We start from the raw sequence: 18,541 nt of genomic DNA, 5'->3' as shown, positions 1-18,541 counted from the left end.
CACTGAACCTTAACGATTGGTATCTTACTTTGTTTGAGTCGTTTGACCTCACGATCCATAATTTCGACGGGTTCTTCGACGAAATTTAGTTTCTCGTCAATTTTAATCTCGTCTAAAGGAATAATGAGATCTTCGGTAGCTAGGCATTTCTTCAGGTTTGAAACATGAAAGGTGTTGTGAATCTTTTCTAATTGTGGAGGTAGCTCAAGTCGATAGGCCACCGGCCCAATGCGTTTTTCGATCTTGAATGGCCCAATGTATCTTGGGCTCAATTTCCCTCGCTTTCCAAAATGAATAACAACTTTCCAAGGTGATACTTTAAGCATAACCATATCACCCTCCTCAAACTCTAAAGGTTTCCTTCTAACATCCGCGTAGCTCTTTTGCCGACTCCGGGCTGTTTTCAATCGTTGTTGAATCTAAATGAGCTTGTCGGTAGTTTCCTGGATAATTTCTGAACCTGTAATATGTTTTTCCCCCACATCACTCCAACAAATCAGAGACCTGTACTTTCTCCCATAAAGTGCCTCGAATGGTGCCGCCTCAATGCTAGAATGATAACTGTTGTTGTAGGAAAACTCAGCTAACGGTAGATGTCGATCCCAACTGCTTCCAAAATCAATAACACATGCTCGTAGCATGTCTTCAAGTGTCTGAATCGTCCTTTCACTCTGACCATCAGTTTGTGGATCATAGGCAGTACTTAAATCTAGACGAGTTCCCAACGCTTCGTGTAATGCCTGCCAGAATCTGGAAGTAAATCTGCTATCACGATCAGAGATAATAGAGATTGGTATACCATGTCTAGAAACAACTTCTTTCAGGTATAATCGTGCTAATTTCTCTATACCATCCTCTTATTTTATTGGCAGAAAGCGTGCTGACTTAGTAAGACGATCGACTATTACCCAAATCATATCATAACCACCTGCGGTTCTCGGTAACTTAGCAATGAAATCCATGGTAATGTTTTTCCATTTCCATTCTGGGATTTCAGGTTGTTGGAGTAGATCCGATGGTTTCTGATGTTCATATTTGACTTTAGAACAAGTCAAACATGCTCCTACATATGTGGCTATATCGGCCTTCATTCCTGGCCACCAAAAGTTTCTCTTGAGGTCTTGGTACATTTTCCCCGCTCCGGGATGTATTGAATATCTGGTTTTATGTGCTTCATCTAGTACCACTTTCCCCAAATCCCCATTCTTTGGTACTCAAATTCTTTCAGCTAAATACCTGGTTCCATCTTCCCGAATATTAAGCTGTTTTTGTAATCCTTTGGGTATTTCCTTTCCAAAAATTCCTTCCTTCAAAACCTCCTGATGTGCCTCTTTTATTCGAGTAGTAAGATTAGTAAGAATAATCATGTTCATAGCTTTTACTCGAATAGGTTCTCTTTCCTTTCGACTCAAGGAATTGGCTACCACATTCGCTTTCTCCGGGTGGTAACGGATTTCACAATCATAATCATTTAGCAGCTCAACCCACCTACGCTGCCTCATATTTAGTTTCTTTTGATTTAAAATATGTTGAAGACTTTTGTGTATAGATAATGTCTCCACATCTATAATGCAAAAACAACGGCGCCCAATTCCAGATCATGTGTGGTGTAGTTTTGTTCATGAATTTTGAGTTGTCGAGAAGCATATGCAATCACCTTCTTCCGTTGCATAAGAACACACCCAAAACCCATTCTTGATGCATTCCATTCCGTCAGGTAACGATAAAATAGGTGTCGTAGTCAACTTCTTTTTTAACAATTGGAAGGCACCCTCTTGTTCGGAAGTCCATTCATACTTCTTCCCCTTATGTGTCAAGGCAGTTAAAGGTTTGGCTACTCGGGAGAAATCTTGAATAAATCTCCTATAATAACCGGCTAAACCCAAAAATTGACGTATTTGCGTTGGAGTTTTCGGGGTTTCTCATTTTTTGATGGCTTTGATCTTGGCGGGATCAACTTTGATTCCATTACTACTGACTACGTGGCCAAGAAATTGTACTTCATTTAACCAAAAAACGCACTTAGAGAATTTTGCATAAAGTTGTTCTTTTCTTAACAACTCTAATACAAGTCTCAAGTGTTGTTCGTGTTCTTGGTTATTCTTCGAATAGATAAGAATGTCATCAATTAAGACAATAACAAACTTATCTAAATATGGACTACATACTCGGTGCATGAGATCCATGAAAACTGCGGGTGCATTGGTTAGACCGAATGACATAACCATGAATTCGTAATGGCCATAACGAGTTCTGAAGGTTGTTTTTGGTATATCGGCTTCTTTAGCCCTCAGTTGATGATAACCCGACCTTAAGTCGATTTTGGAGTATACGCTCGAACCTTGGAGTTGATCAAATAGATCGTCGATTCGGGGTAAAGGGTATCGGTTTTTGATGGTTACTTTGTTCAGCTCACGGTAATCGATACACATACGAAAAGACCCATCTTTCTTTTTAACGAACAAAATTGGAGCTCCCCATGGTGACGTACTCGGTCGGATAAAACCACGTTCTAATAATTCTTGTAGCTGACTTTGTAATTCTTTCATTTCAGTGGGCGCAAGTCTATATGGAGCACGAGCTATTGGTGCGGCTCCCGGTACAAGATCTATTTGGAATTCAACGGATCGGTGTGGAGGTAGTCCCGGTAATTCGTCCGGAAAGACCTCAGGAAATTCTCTTGCAACGGGAACGTCATCGATTTTCTTTTCTTCTTTTTCAACCTTCTCGACGTGTGCTAGTACGACACAGCAACCTTTTCTTATTAGTTTGCGCGCCTTCAAACTACTAATAAGATTTAATTTGGCATCACCCCTTTCTCCGTACACCATTAAGGGTAATCCGTCTTCTCTCGGAATGCGAATCGCCTTCTCATGACAAACAACTTCGGCTTTCACCTTGGACATCTAGTCCATTCCAATAATTACGTCGAAGCTTCCCAATTCCACCGGTATTAAATCAATTGCAAACGTTTCGCTAACTAAACTAATTTTTCGATTTCGAAAAATTTTATCAACCTTAATTAGTTTACCGTTTGCTACTTCAACTATACACTTTTTATCCAAAGGCGTTAATGGGCAATTTAATTTGGCACAAAATTCTCTACTCATATAACTTCTATCGGCACCCGAATCAAATAAAACATAAGCAGGTGTATTGTTGATAAGAAACGTATCCGTAACAAGCTCCGGGTCTTCCTGTGCTTTCTCCCCATTAATGTTGAAGGCTCTCCCACGGCCTTGCCTATTTCCATTCTGGCACTGGTTTATGGTATGGCCCGGTTTTCCACATCCATAGCAAACAACGCCGTTATTATTTGTTCCGGCATTATTTACTCCTTTGTTTCTATTTGGTCCGTAGACTTCACACTTTGCCGCAATATGGCCATTCCTATTACACTTGGTACATAATTCTCTACAAAACCATTCCGGATGAAACGTATCACACCTGGGGCATATAGTTCTTTGCCTTTTGTTGTCGTTGTCGTTGTTGTTGTTGTTGTTGTTGTTAGGGTTATTGTTGTTGAGTCGTTTGTTGTTGGTATTGTTGTGATTGGGATTGTTGTTGTTGTTCTTATTATTGGGATGGTTGTTGCGGTTATTATTTCGGTTGTTGTTACGATTATTGTTGTTGTTAGGGTGGTTGCGATTGTTGTTATAGTTGTTGTTTTGATTGTTGTTGTTGTAATGGTGACCCTGATCACTGCTTTCCTTCCACTTTCTTTTTCCATGTTTCATTATGGCCTCCTCGGCGCTTCTTTCTTTATCCTTCCTGTAATTTGGCCTATCAATTTGTGGGCTATACAGCTCGCTTTCTACATTGTTGCAGGGTCGTTAGCACCTATATATATATATATATATATATATATATATATATATATATATATATATATATATATATATATACACTCTTGGATTCGTTCCGACAACCCTTTTATGAATGCTTCAATTTTTGCTTCTTCGTCCTCAAATGCTCCAGGACACATTAAAGCCAGTTCATTGAAACGTCGCTCGTAGGTAGTGACATCTAACCCTTGGGTTGTCAGTGCTTTAAGCTCTGCCTTGAGCTTGTTGATTTCGGTTCTGGGACGGTACTCTTCCGTCATCATGTGCTTGAAAGCGGACCATGGAAGTGAGTAGGCGGTATTCTGTCCTACGTAATCCATGTAGGTATTCCACCATGTCAAAGCAGTACCCCTGAAAGTATGTGTAGCATACTTAACTTTATCCTCTTCTGCGCAGTTGCTGATTGCGAACACGGCTTCAACCTTCTCTGTCCATTGCTTTAGTCCAACGGGTCCTTCAGTTCCTTCAAACTCATTGGGTTTGCAGGCCATAAAAGCTTTGTAGGAACATCCTACTCAGTTGCCATTGTTTCCTCCACTGCTGGAACCCGATTGGTTATTGTTGTTCATTGCATTTCACCACTGCAACCATATTTGCAGCAAAAGCTTGAAGTTCTTCTGTGTTCAATTGTTGTTGTCTAGTAGCTGGAGGAGCCATTTCCTTCAAAAATAGCCGACTGAGTTAATCATATAGAATTTTAGAAGTAGCCAAAAAGTATTTTGTAGCTTAATATGAACTTATTATTATAAAAGCCTTTTCTTCATAATAGCGTTTTATAACTATAATAATGTTCATACTTAGCAGCTAACACACAAATTAACTACTAAAATTCTAATATGAAAACTATGGTAAATTATTACGTTACTACGTAATAATAAGTTGTAATAATAATAATAAACCTTCCATGCTTATTGTTATTATTATACAATCATAAGGAAAATTACATTGCGGATTTTCTTACAAACTTAAACACACAATATAATACATATTATACAATGCATGGAATACAGGATAGCTGCCGATGGTTCAAGAACGGCGAGATTTCTTAGATGTTGACGTTGTTTCTTTCTCGGCCAAACGTTTGGATTTTCATTTGGATAGTTCTTTTTCCAATTCCTCCCAATTGGTTCTTTCGGCTAATTGTTTGGGAGCAAAACCAACAGTCGTTATACGAGCGATCATTTTATAAACTGGTCTCTTAGGTGGTTCAGGTGGATGATCACAAACATTTTGGGTCATAATAGGTTCATCGGGTTTGGGATCGGGTATAACAGCCAAAGATTTTTCCAAATCACGTTGTGGTTTGGTAATTTCCACAACTTCTTTAGGATCCTCTTCTTCGAGTTCCTCTTCGGTATCTTCTTCTGGATCCTCTTCTGGAACCTCTACTGGCAATTGTGAATCTTCCCAATTTTCCCAACAATTTTCCACTTTAATGGTAGCACCAAAAGTTAACTTTTCCGTTGGTTCATAAGTCGTATGCTTTGACTCAGCCTCCGAATCACTTGATAAGTAAATGAAATCTGAATCACTAGAGATGCTTATATGATCGGATGAAGTCATCTATCACAGAATAGCAGGCACGTTAAGAGAATGATATATCTTATAATATTTATATGTTAATAATCTTATGTTTCCAACAATTATATTAAGCAATCATTTTTAAAATAATTACGGTCGAAGTCCAGACTCACTAATGCATCAAAAATCAGTTAGACACATTAATGAAAAATTTTCCGATTCTCTAGGACCAATGCTCGGATACCAACTGAAATGCCCCGTTCATATTAATTATAAACGTTTCATATTAATTGGTTTCTTTGCGAGGTTTTGACCTCTATATGAGACGTTTTTTCAAATCTTGCATTCGTTTTTAAAAACAACCATAACCTTTATTATTGAATAAAGGTCTTAATGACATAATTTAGATTGTCTATCAAAGACAATCTCCTCAAATAAATAAGTTTTTACACAACCCATTACAATATGATCAAATATATTACAACAAATACTCCGAATGCAAGTTTAAACAATATAAATAATAATGCCGACTCCAAATCTTGACCTTGGGTTGGCATACGACAGCGGAAGCGTTTTTAATATTCACCTGAGAATAAACATGCTTAAAACATCAACAAAAATATTGGTGAGTCATAGGTTTAATTTCTATATAGTAATCATAACATTTAATAAGCCACAAGATTTCATTTAATTAAATGCGCAGGATCATTACAACTGCAAAAATCATTCATACGATGAGTCGCCTGATAACCGACCTTAACATAGAGCGCTTAAGATATCTGGCATCATACATTCCACTATTCAAATGTATGACAAGAACCCTTCGAAGTACTAAAGCATTTCCACTATTCGAAAATGGGGGTGGTTGGTGCCCGTAGATCTACCTTTAGGATTCACGTCAATTAGTGTTTTTCACTAATTCTTAGGTTACCAAGCATAATAATAATAAGTACAGATATCTGGTATAACAAATCAATCGTAGAATGTAGTTCCATGAACTTGTGCTTATTTTGTAAAACATTTATAAATTTTGCATGTATTCTCATCCCAAAATAATTTAGATAGTAAAAATGGGACTATAACTCACTTGTGATGATTTCCGAATAGATGGTGATAAGACTTGGCCTTTTGACAAATTCATGAACCTAATAATAATATTCTTGTGTCAAGATATATATATAATTAATATTCCATACTTATGATACTTGTGATAATTTTAATTGTCCATTGTTAGTAGTCCAACGTTCGTAGTCCAATAGTCCAACAGTATAAATATATATATAAATATAAATGCGTATATTGTGTTAGAATTCACTAACACTATAATATATTGTCTTAATATAATAAGACACATAATATGTATATTGTCTGAAGCAATCCGCGACCCATTGTATACATGTCTCAGGCTCGATCACAACTCAAAGTATATAATATTTTGGAATCCACTTCGACCCACAGCTAACTCGAGATTACTGCCAATGGTGTCTAATAGTTCGTTCCAATAATATATATAGAAGAAGTCAAAATGATATGTCAAAACTTTGTATACGAATCCACGGTGATCAAGTCATATATATATAGTGCCTTACGATCTTTATTAAGACTATAATATATTGTCGTAGAACTTAATCACGACTATTATAAATTGTGTTTCTATAAGTTCGGGAACAAGACATGTATAAATACATGTAGGATACAAGGTAAGTTAGCTAGGATAAGGTTAGCATCCATTTTTATTAATCAAAACCGTAGCTAAAAACAAACAAAAATATCCAATTTTGTTTTCCCCATAATTTCTTTGTTACAAATCCGTTTTGAGTGATTCGACGTGCCATGGTTTTGTATTGAACCATTATTTATTAATATAAACAGAAAAAGTATATGTTTATAGTTGAAAATACAGCTTAGGTGTCAAATACAAGAAGATAGTCATATTCGTCGTAAGAACGACATCTTGATGACTCTTTTGAAAATCATACTTCCAATTAGAGTTTAACCATGGATTTTGGATATATTTCTTATCCATATAAAATAAGATTTTTCACCGAAGGAAAACTTTTAATTCAAAGTTTAAGATAGGTTTTTAAAATCAAACCCAAAACAGCCCCCGATGATCTATGACGGCGTATGTTCAGTTTTAAGGTGTTTTTCGTGTTTACAAGTTTTATATCCTTATGTTAGCTTGACATACTGTCATAATACATGTGTTGAAGTATTTTAAAAGTCAAGTTAGAAGGATTAAGTTTGTTTGCAAACAAGTTTAGAAATAATCTAAACTATGTTCTTGTTATTATTAGTTATAAACTCAAAATAAGATAGCTATATGAATACGAATCGAATAAGATTATGAATAAGGTTACTACCTCAAATCAAATGAATAAAGTTGCTGAGATAGAAGTGATATTCTTGATCTTGGAAGAGTTGTTGGCTTGGTTTAAAAAGATTGGAAGTAATCTTCTTGATTTTGATGGTGTTCTTGAAGTGTTATTGAAATGGTTTTCTTATGATGATTATGTGTTGGTTTTTGAAGCTAGTTCTCCATGGATTTTTGCTGAGATGATTAGAGAGTTTTAAGGTTTAAGAGTGTTGGTTTTAGAGAGCAAAGACTTAGAATAAAAATGGAAATGGAATGAGTATGTGTGTGCGCATTATGATACGTGAATTATGGGGTAGAAATAAGGGTTCCTAGTTTGTAATTTTATGTAACAAGTCAAGCTAGGCCCCAAGTTAGTTAATCATGCACACAAGAGAACAAATGAGCTGATTAGGATCTGATTGTGATGGTATTTTGATGTGTATATACTAATAGGATATACATCTAAGAGTTGTGTATGATACGGGTATACATACCGAATGAATACGAATAGAATTCTTGATAAAATTGAATGAGAAAATGAGTATAGCTATCTTTATTGAGTATAAGTATATTGATATATGTTATTAAGTCTTTCAAAAGTGTATTAATACATATTAATACAATACATATATATACATTTTAATTTAGAAGTTATTACAACGTTAATCGTTATATATATATATATATATATATATAAATATATATATATATATATATATATATATATATATATATATATATATATATATATATATATATATATATATATATATATATGTATGTATATAGTCTTGAAGTCTCTAAGTTAGTAATCTCATTTTATGTATATAACCAATTGTTATTATATATAATGAGATATTTAAATATCATTTTAACAAATCATAAGTATATATATATATATATATATATCCATATATACATCATTATATAATTATTTCAAATTATGACGTTCGTGAATCGTCAGACAGACTGGGTGGCCAAACGTTTGTATAAAATTCATTTCAAATAACCAATTCTTAATGAGTTTGATTGCTTGACATGTTGGAAACATTAATTATGTAAATATTAATTGTCAATATATTAGCGGAAAAATCCGGGTCGTTACAGATTCCCCTTAGCACGGTAACGTTTAATCATTGGTTTATGAACCGGTGAACGCGAATTTTAGATATGGATCCATAGGGTTTGACATCCCCACTCGGGATAGTCGCGCAAGCATTCAATGGGTGTTTAATACTTCGTAAATGGACGCACTCGCCAAGTGTACTTTTAGGGGGTAATATTACGTTAAGTTAGTTACCGGGTGCCCACGGATAAGCATATACTTTTCATACTATTTTGAATACGAAATCTCGTAGTCTACATTACATTGCTGATTACAAACAAACTATAGCTCACCAACATTCGTGTTGACCTTTTAAGCGTGTATTTCTGAGGTGCTTAGACGTTGTTACTTTCGCTGTTAGACTTGCTGTCTTGGTGTTATAGACTTGCTGTTACAGACTCGTTGTGTTAGACTCCCGCTGCATTACCTAAAGATGTCTCAATCATGGAACTTTTATTTTACATTCGCAACTTATGTTATTTTGAATAATGGCTTGTTACGACCTTTGTGTCACGTTATCTTTTGTAAAACATTTGAAGTTATCTTTTCATGAATGCAAAACTCGTTTTAAAACAGCATGTAGTATTATACCGTGTAATGGACCTGTTGTTAACAATTCATACATGATGGTTTTGTACGGGGCGTCACATTTGGTATTAGAGCATTGGTTGTAGGGAATTAGGTTGCATTAGTGAGTCTTAACCGAGCCAAGTAGGATTCGCTAATAGGACTAATCTACAACTTGCTTGTTTACTTGTTTCCGCGGAACTGCCGCATGCTACTGTATTATATTACTGCATGTTACTGCTTACTACTACTGCATGCCACTGCTTACTTTTACTGCTATGTGAACTTGCTGTATGCTACTGCTATATTCTCGCTACTGCATGCTACTATCTGCCTTTGATTGCATGGTACTTTTGTTTGATACTATTACTATTGCCATGTTATGTACTGCTAGGCTGCTGTAGTGCCTGATTACGTGCTTGCTATATGTCTTACTGACATGGAAAAAAGTTATTTTTCCTTGTTCAGATGTCGGACATGCCGCCCATGACCTTTGACTTCGAGAGTGACTCAGATACGTCGGCTACCTCGCCTACTATTGTTGCTGACTCACCGCTACCCTCCGACGACTCTGGCAATTCGTCTTCAGAAGATAGTAGACACGCGCTTGACCTAATGGACATCTCAGATGGAGACGAGGATCCCGAGGAGATTCCAGCTCCACCCAGCCCTAGACTCCCGGGGCCACAGCACCATTCCGGTGGTACTGTGATTCCTGGGGGAGACGGGGACAGTCCCTCCCATAACGAGCGTGAACATTGGGTTAGATGCACCGCTGACGGATGTGTCGTACCGATTACACCTGGAAGATATCGACTTATGACCACCGGCCAGACGCTTTCTCCCACCCGTGATGTACCTGCAATACCTTCGGACGATTCAGACGGTTCGTCATCCGATGACACCAGTGAGGAGGATCTCAAGGAGGATTCTGACGAGGATTCCGAGGAGGAGCCTGTACCGCTACCCTCTACACTGCCGAAGAAGCGATATCGCTACGATGGTACTGTTATTCCAGGGGTTAATGGAGGTAAGCCGTTCGTGAATGCACATGGACAGTTGGTTAGGGTCACAGCCCGTAAGTGGGTTGTACCGTATCCTGCCGATCCATTTGTGCGTAAGGTCGCCCGTTCAGTGCCATCTACTTCTAGTGCTACATCTGGACCATCTGTACCACCGGCGCCACCTGCACCACCTGCCCCACCAGCATCTCCCACCGTCGAGGAACTGACGAGAGAAGTGCATGCCCTCCGTGCTCGAGTAACTGAGCTCGAGGACCAGATGACCCACCTGATGGACATCATTTACTCGCCCTCACCCTAGGACTGTTGTATTAGATTTCTTTATGTATCCCGTTAGTAGTTTCCTATTTTTCATTTATGTATTGTATGAACCTCATGCTGTTTATGAATGGAATTACTGCTGTTTGAATTATTGTACGGCGTTTACTTTAAGTTATTACATGCTGGTTTTTGTGCTACCTGCTACTAGTTTTCCATGCTTAGTTATCGTGTACTGTGTTGTTTCCATGTTGTTTACCCTATGCTATGATGTTGTTGGTTGATGATCAGTGGATTTTGACTTATGTCAAAAATTTTATTTGGAAGATCGATGGATAACGGAAGAGGTCCAAGGGAAATGCCCACAGCAGCACAGATTGAGGAGATGATTGCCACTCTAGTAGCCGCAGCTATGGCGAATGCCAACCCCCAAGCTCCACTGGCTAACTAGAACATTCAGAATGGGTGCACTTTCAAGGAATTTCAGAGTTGCAAGCCCCACAATTTCAGCAGAACAGAAGGGCCAGTTGGATTGACGAGGTGGTTTGAAAAGTTGGAATCTGTGTTCCGTGTGAGTAACTGCTCCGAAGGGAATAAGACTAAGTTCACATCCTGCACTCTATCGGATGGCGCTTTGACTTGGTGGAACACGCTCGCCCAGGCGCAAGGAATTGATGAAGCTTACGCTACACCATGGGAGGAGTTTAAAAGGGCTATGATCGAGGAATACTGCCCCAGAACTGAAATTCAGAAAATGGAAGCGGAATTTTGGGAACAGAAAGTTGTAGGAACTGACCTAGATGGCTATAACCGAAGGTACTTGGAGTTAGCTTTGATGTGCCCCACAATGGCTACTCCGGAGTACAAACGGATGGAGAGGTATCTGTGGGGACTTTCCAAGGACATTCAGGGAAATGTCACTTTTTCGAAACCAGCAAATGTCCCGGAAGCTATGCGCATGGCGCACACCCTGATGAATCAAATTACCCGCCAAGAACCAGAGAAGGTGAAATCAGAATCGGGATCTAGTAATGGGAAACGTAAGTCGGATGGAAACAAGGGTAAAGGTTTTGATCAGAACCCAGTTAAGAGGTATGAGAACTTTAAGGGAAACAAAGACTGGAGGAACCCTCACCCTAACCCTAACTACAAAGGTACCCTTCCGCAGTGTAAGAGATGCTACAAGCATCACATTGGACACTGCAACATGGTGTGTGAGAAGTGTAAAAAAATTGGACACATCGGCAGAGATTGTAAGAGCACCACCCCAGTTGTGAGGACAAACCCAATTAGACCAAGGAAGTGCTATGAGTGCGGTCAGCAGCACCACTTCAGGAATGAATGTCCCAACAAGAAGAAGGATGGCGGGCCAGCACATGGAAAAGTTTTCAACATAAACGCCAGAGATGCCGGCGAGGATCCTGACTTAGTTACAGGTACATTTACTATCAATAAACTATTAGCTTCTGTCTTGTTTAATACTGGTGTCGATAGGAGTTATGTATGTAGACACTTTTGTCTAAGATAGATTGGTCGTTAGTTCCATTGGAGGAGAGTATTCTTGTTGAGGTAGCCAATGGAAAGCTTGATAAAGTTGACCAAATTGGCCGAGGAGGTATAATAAACTTAGCTGGTGTGGATTTTGAGATTTATTTGATACCCATTAAGTTGGGGAGTTTTGATGTGATAGTCGGTATGGACTGGTTATCCAAAGTAAGAGCAGAAGTTATATGTGGAGAGAAGATTCTTCGTATACCATGCGAAGATGGTGAGCCATTAATTGTTTATGGGGAGAGATGAAGCTCGAAGTTGAACCTTATTAGTTGCTTGAAGGCACAAAAGGTCATGAAAAATGGTCGTTTTACTGTTTTGACGCATGTGAAGAAGTTAGAAACTGAGGGGAAAAGCGTGGATGAAGTGCGAATCGTGAACGAATTTCCCAACTTCTTTTCAGAAGAATTTCCAGGATTACCGCCGCCGAGATCAGTGGAGTTCCAGATCGATCTAGTGCCAGGAGCTGCACATGTAGCTCGCGCACCTTATCGACTTGCACCTTCCGAACTGCAAGAGTTGCAGAGTCAACTGCAGGAACCGCTAGACCGTGGATTTATCCGACCGAGTTCATCGCCTTGGGGCGCACCTGTTTTGTTTGTGAAGAAGAAGGACGGATCTTTCTGCATGTGTATCGATTATCGTAAACTAAACAAGTTGACGATCAAGAATCGGTATCCCCTTCTCAGAATTGACGATCTTTTCGATCAGCTGCAAGGATCCAGCGTCTACTCTAAGATTGATTTACGATCAGGTTATCACCAGTTGAGGGTGAAGGAGAGCGATGTGCTGAAGACTGCATTCCGAACTCGTTATGGTCACTATGAGTTTCTGGTGATGCCATTCGGGTTAACTAACACACCTGCCATGTTTATGGATCTCATGAATCGCGTATGCAAGCCGTACCCGGACAAATTCGTTATCGTCTTCATAGATGATATCCTCGTCTATTCCAAAAGCGAAGAAGAACATGAGCAACATCTTCGAATCGTGCTTGAACTCTTGAGATAAGAGCAACTATATGCCAAATTCTCCAAGTGTGAATTTTGGTTGAAGGAAGTCCAATTTCTCAGTCATATCGTAAGCGATCAGGGTATCAAAGTCGATCCCGCAAAGATCGAAGCCATCAGTAAGTGGGAAACTCCCACCACTCCTACTCATATCCGTCAATTTTTAGGCCTCGCCGGTTACTATCGTAGATTCATCGAAGGTTTCTCTTTGATTGCGTGTCCTTTGACCGCGTTAACTCACAAGGGGAATAAGTTCGTTTGGGCAACCGAGCAAGAGTCGGCAATCCAAACTCTGAAGTAGAACTTAACCACCGCACCTATATTATCCCTTCCCGAAGGCAGTGATGACTTCGTTGTGTATTGCGATGCCTCCCGACATGGTTTTGGGTATGTGTTGATGCAACGGAAGAAGGTTATTGCTTACGCCTCCAGACAACTGAAGATTCACGAGCGAAACTACACGACTCACGATCTCGAGCTTGGAGCCGTTGTATTTGCACTTAAACTGTGGAAACATTATCTGTATGGAACCAAGAGCACTACCTTCACCGACCACAGAAGCCTCCAACACATCTTTGATTAGAAACAACTGAATATGAGACAGCGTCGATGGATAAAGACGTTGAACGACTATGATTGTGAACTCCGTTACCATCCTGGCAAGACAAATGTCGTAGCTGACACCTTGAGCCGAAAGGAAGGAATGGTACCCCTTCGTGTCCGAGCTCTAAACATCACCATCCACACAAATCTCAATGGCCAAATCCGTGTTGCCCAAGAGGAGGCTCTCAAGGAGGAGAATATTGCTCAAGAGCACTTGAACATTCTCGTCTCTCGATTAGAGGTTAAGGAGACTGGACTCCGATATTTTGCTGGAAGAATTTGGGTGCCTAGTTATGGGGACTTACGAAGCCTTATTCTCAACGAAGCCCACAAGTCAAGGTATTCGATTCATCCAGGAGGTGGTAAGATGTACCACGACCTCAAGATTCAATATTGGTGGCCAAACCTCAAAAGGGATGTTGCTATGTATGTTGGAAAGTGTTTAACTTGTTCTAAGATCAAGGCCGAACATCAGAGGCCATCCGGGTTACTTCAGCAACCCGAGATTCCGCAATGGAAGTGGGAGGGAATAACGATGGACTTCATCACGAAGCTACCGAAAACGGTAGGCGGTTATGATACCATCTGGGTTATTATTGACCGTCTTACCAAATCTGCTCACTTCCTAGCCATGAAGGAAACCGATACAATGGAGATACTCGCGCAGCTATACATAAAGGAAATCGTATCTCATCACGGTGTACCCTTATCTATTATTTCAGATCTAGATACCCGTTTCACTTCTAGATTTTGGCGTTCTTTACAGGAAGCTTTGGGAACACGTTTAGATATGAGTATCGCGTATCACCCGCAAACCCAATGACAAAGCGAACGCACGATTCAAACCTTGGAGGACATGTTACGAGCTTGTGTTATTGATTTCGAGAAAGCTTGGGAGAAGCATTTGTCGCTGGCCAAATTTTCTTACAACAATAGTTATCACGTGAGCATTAAGGCCGCACCTTTCGAAGCTTTATATGGCCGCAAGTGCCGTTCTCCTATCTGTTAGGCTGAAGTAGGTGAAAAGCAACTCACCGGACCCGAACTCGTCCTTGAAACAACCGAGAAGATTGTTCAAATTCAAGCAAGGATCAAGACCGCCCGTGACCGTCAAAAGAGCTATGCCGACCTTAAACGTAAAGATCGCGAATTTTAAGTAGGTGACCGAGTGATGTTGAAAGTCGCACCTTGGAAAGGTGTAATCCATTTCGGAAAGTGTGGGAAGCTAAATCCGCGATATATTGGTCCTTACGAAATCTTGGAGCGTATTGGACCCGTTGCTTACCGTTTGGATCTTCCATCTCAGTTGAGTGCAGTTCATCCCAATTTCCACGTGTCGAATCTGAAAAAATGTCATGCTGAACCAGAACTTATCATACCTCTTGAGGAGCTTACGATTGATGACAAACTCCACTTCGTGGAAGAACCTGTTGAAATTATGGACCATGAGGTCAAAACCTTGAAACGCAACAAGATTCCAATTGTTCGAGTCCGTTGGAATGCTAAACGAGGACCCGAGTTCACTTGGGAGTGAGAGGATCAAATGAAGCAGAAATATCCTCACCTCTTCACAACTCTACCGTCTACCTCAGCTTAAAATGTCGGGACGAAATTTTCATTAACATGTGGGTAATGTAACGACCCGACTTTTTTGACTTACTTTTGTGCTTATTACTTTCACGAAACTGCGTATTTGTGCGCACTGTGTTGGTTTATATTCTGGGATCTTATTTCATGTTAATTACTTTCGTTAATACCATACAACGTGCCATGAAATACTTAGTTACTTAACTTGATCCCCGAATGCTTTTACCGTTAGTGTCACTGGACGTTTAGAATGAGCTATATGTTTTAGTACACGTTTAACTTTTGTCATAATCGAAATATTATGACTACGTAATACTAATTGTTATTTTCTAATAACAATTACTTGGGTTTTTGGTTGCTTAATTACGCTTAGTAATTTACTTATGCTTACTAGTTAGTCTTGTTGGACTTTCTACCTTGTTGGACTTTAGCCCACACTACTCTAGCTAATGGACCATTTAATTAGCCCAATTTTAAATAGATTATGACCCATTAAGATGTAGGACAAAAACCCATTTATAAGAGCCAACATACTAGCATTTTTGTTAACCATTACCACGCATGTTGCATGGGATCTCAACAATAAGCACCACCTTTAGACCACCACCATCTAAAAAGCAAAAAGTTGTCCCCCTTGTCCCCTATCAAAACCTACGGCCACCATCACTAATACCCACTATAAATACCAAGCTATTCTCATACATTTTACACTTGATCTCATTCTCATTTTACACACACTTACTCTCTAATTCTCTCTATAGTCTTTCTCACTCTAAAAATTGTAAGTTTTAAATTTTCTTCTTCTTCTTCTTCTTCTTCTTCTTCTTCTTCTTCTTCTTCTTCTTCTTCTTCTTCTTCTTCTTCTTCTTCTTCTTCTTCTTCTTCTTCTTCTTCTTCTTCTTCTTCTCTAAATCACGACATCATCATCATCTTTATAAGATCAAGCTTGTTAGCTTTTTGATCTTGTTATATCTTGTAGATTCAAACTTTGATTTGAATCCTTCAAGAACATTAAAGATTCAAGCTTTCTAGCTTTGAATCTTCATAACTTTGATGGATCTAAGCTTTATAGCTTAAGATCACTTTATTTTTGTTAAAAGATCAAAACTTGTGTTTATGATCTTCATGAAACTTGAAGATCTAGCTTCATGCTTTAAGGATCTTCAAGAACATTCAAGATTCAAGCTTTCTATCTTTGAATCTTCATTACTTTTGTTGGATCAAAGTTTTCTAACTTATGATCTCTTTTATTTTGTTAAAAGATAAAAAGTTGTGTTTATGATCTTCATGGAACTTGAAGATCTAGCCTTTTGCTTTGAATATCTTCAAGAACATAAAAGATTCAAGCTTTCTATCTTTGAAATCTCATAACTTTTGTTAAAAGGATCCAAGCTCTCTAGCTTAGGGTTCCATTACTTTGTTTGATCAAATTTATATTCTTATTTGTTTGATTGAATGAAAGTTTGTAGCTTTAGTTGTAGATAGAACTTGTATTTGTGTTAAGACTAAGAACATGATGTAACCTTGGTTCATCATCCTTCTAAAACTCTTAAGTGAGTTGTATTCTTGCTTAGCCTTTGTAACAACGTGCTGAAAATTCTGACCTACTCGCGCTTGAACTGTCGCCACAGTCAAACGACATCGAGTTAGGATCTGAAAATTGGACAGCGGTTAGAGGACTCACATACGGAACCTTGGCTACTGACCACACGTCTTTTCGTTTTGTATAGATGTCGTAGAAACTGTGCGAAGTCAGTTTTTTGTTTCGATCTCTATTCTTGTTGAAAACTTACTTTAGCTTTTACGAATGATGATGATGATGATGATGATACTTAAGACTTAATTTATTCACTTTTAAACTTTTGGGGATAATATACTGACTTAGTGACCTTTGACTTAGGTTGACGACCTTTCAGACCGACTTACTACTTGCATACTTTTCATATCGACTTTTACCGCACATTCACTGTGAGTTATAGCTTCCCTTTTTACTTTACTATTTTTGGGACTGAGAATACATGCGCTTTTTTATGATTTACATACTAGACACGAGTACTTAAACTTTATATATGTGTGGGTGACATAACGGCACAAAGATTTCCCTTAGCACGGTAACGTTTAATTATTGGTTTATAAACCGGTGAATGCAAATCTTAGATATGGATCCATAGGGTTTGACATCCCCACTCGGGCTAGTCGCGCTAGCATTCAACGGGTGTTTAATACTTCGTAAATGGACGCACTCGTCAAGTGTACTTTTAGGGGGTAATATTACGTTAAGTTAGTTACCGGGTGCCCACGGATAAGCATATACTTTTCATACTGTTTTGAATACGAAATCTCGTAGTCTACATTATATTGTTGATTACAAACAAACTATAGCTCACCAACATTCGTGTTGACCTTTTAAGCATGTATTTCTCAGGTGCTTAGACGTTGTTGCTTCGCCTGTTAGACTTGCTGTCTTGATGTTATAGACTTGCTGTTATAGACTCGCTGTGTTAGACTCTCGCTGCATTACTTAGAGATATCTCAATCATGGAACTTTTATTTTGCATTCGCAACTTATGTTATTTTGAATAATGGCTTGTTACGACCTTTGTGTCACGTTATCTTTTGTAAAACATTTGAAGTTATCTTTTCATGAATGCAAAATTCGTTTTAAAATAGCATGTAGTATTATACCATGTAATGGACCTGTTGTTGACGATTCGGACATGATGGTTTTGTACGGGGCATCACAATAAAACATGCAATTCCATGTCATAATATTACCATTTAACGCATGATAATTAACCGATCGAGGTGATGGAAAAGAGTGATGTTGAGTAAACGATTGTTGTATTTGTTATATTCATTTGTTGTTGATATAGTTGGGCTAAAGTCTGTTGTTGGTTAAAATATAGAGGGATATGTTGGTTAAATTTTTAAAAATTGGGTGATTGATGTTGGGTTGAGTTGCGACTCGGTGAAGATGATAATGAACCCATTGTATTTGGTGTCCCGAAATTCAAAATTGAAATGCCCTTTACTCCAAAAAAAAAAAAAAAATACAGCAACACTGTGTGGCGCCCATCCAAAAGGAAACTGACCTAACACAGTTTTTTAGCTTTAGT

At 38.6% G+C, this 18,541-nt stretch overlaps 1 protein-coding gene across 1 annotated transcript in view; it reads left to right on the top strand.

Annotated features, from left to right (window-relative positions):
- The first annotated feature begins 10,213 nt into the window (after window positions 1–10,213).
- Window positions 10,214–18,541, top strand: part of LOC139900287 (zinc finger BED domain-containing protein RICESLEEPER 2-like) — a 119,374-nt gene continuing 111,046 nt past the window's right edge. Inside the window, exon 1 of the mRNA XM_071883074.1 lies at window positions 10,214–10,414. Within this exon, the coding sequence (XP_071739175.1) occupies window positions 10,214–10,414 (201 nt within the window). The remainder of the gene's footprint in view (window positions 10,415–18,541) is intronic.

This window comes from Rutidosis leptorrhynchoides, chromosome 3, assembly GCF_046630445.1.
Source record: "Rutidosis leptorrhynchoides isolate AG116_Rl617_1_P2 chromosome 3, CSIRO_AGI_Rlap_v1, whole genome shotgun sequence".
NCBI classification, from domain to species: Eukaryota; Viridiplantae; Streptophyta; class Magnoliopsida; order Asterales; family Asteraceae; genus Rutidosis; species Rutidosis leptorrhynchoides.
This window is presented reverse-complemented; position numbering and strand designations above follow the sequence as displayed.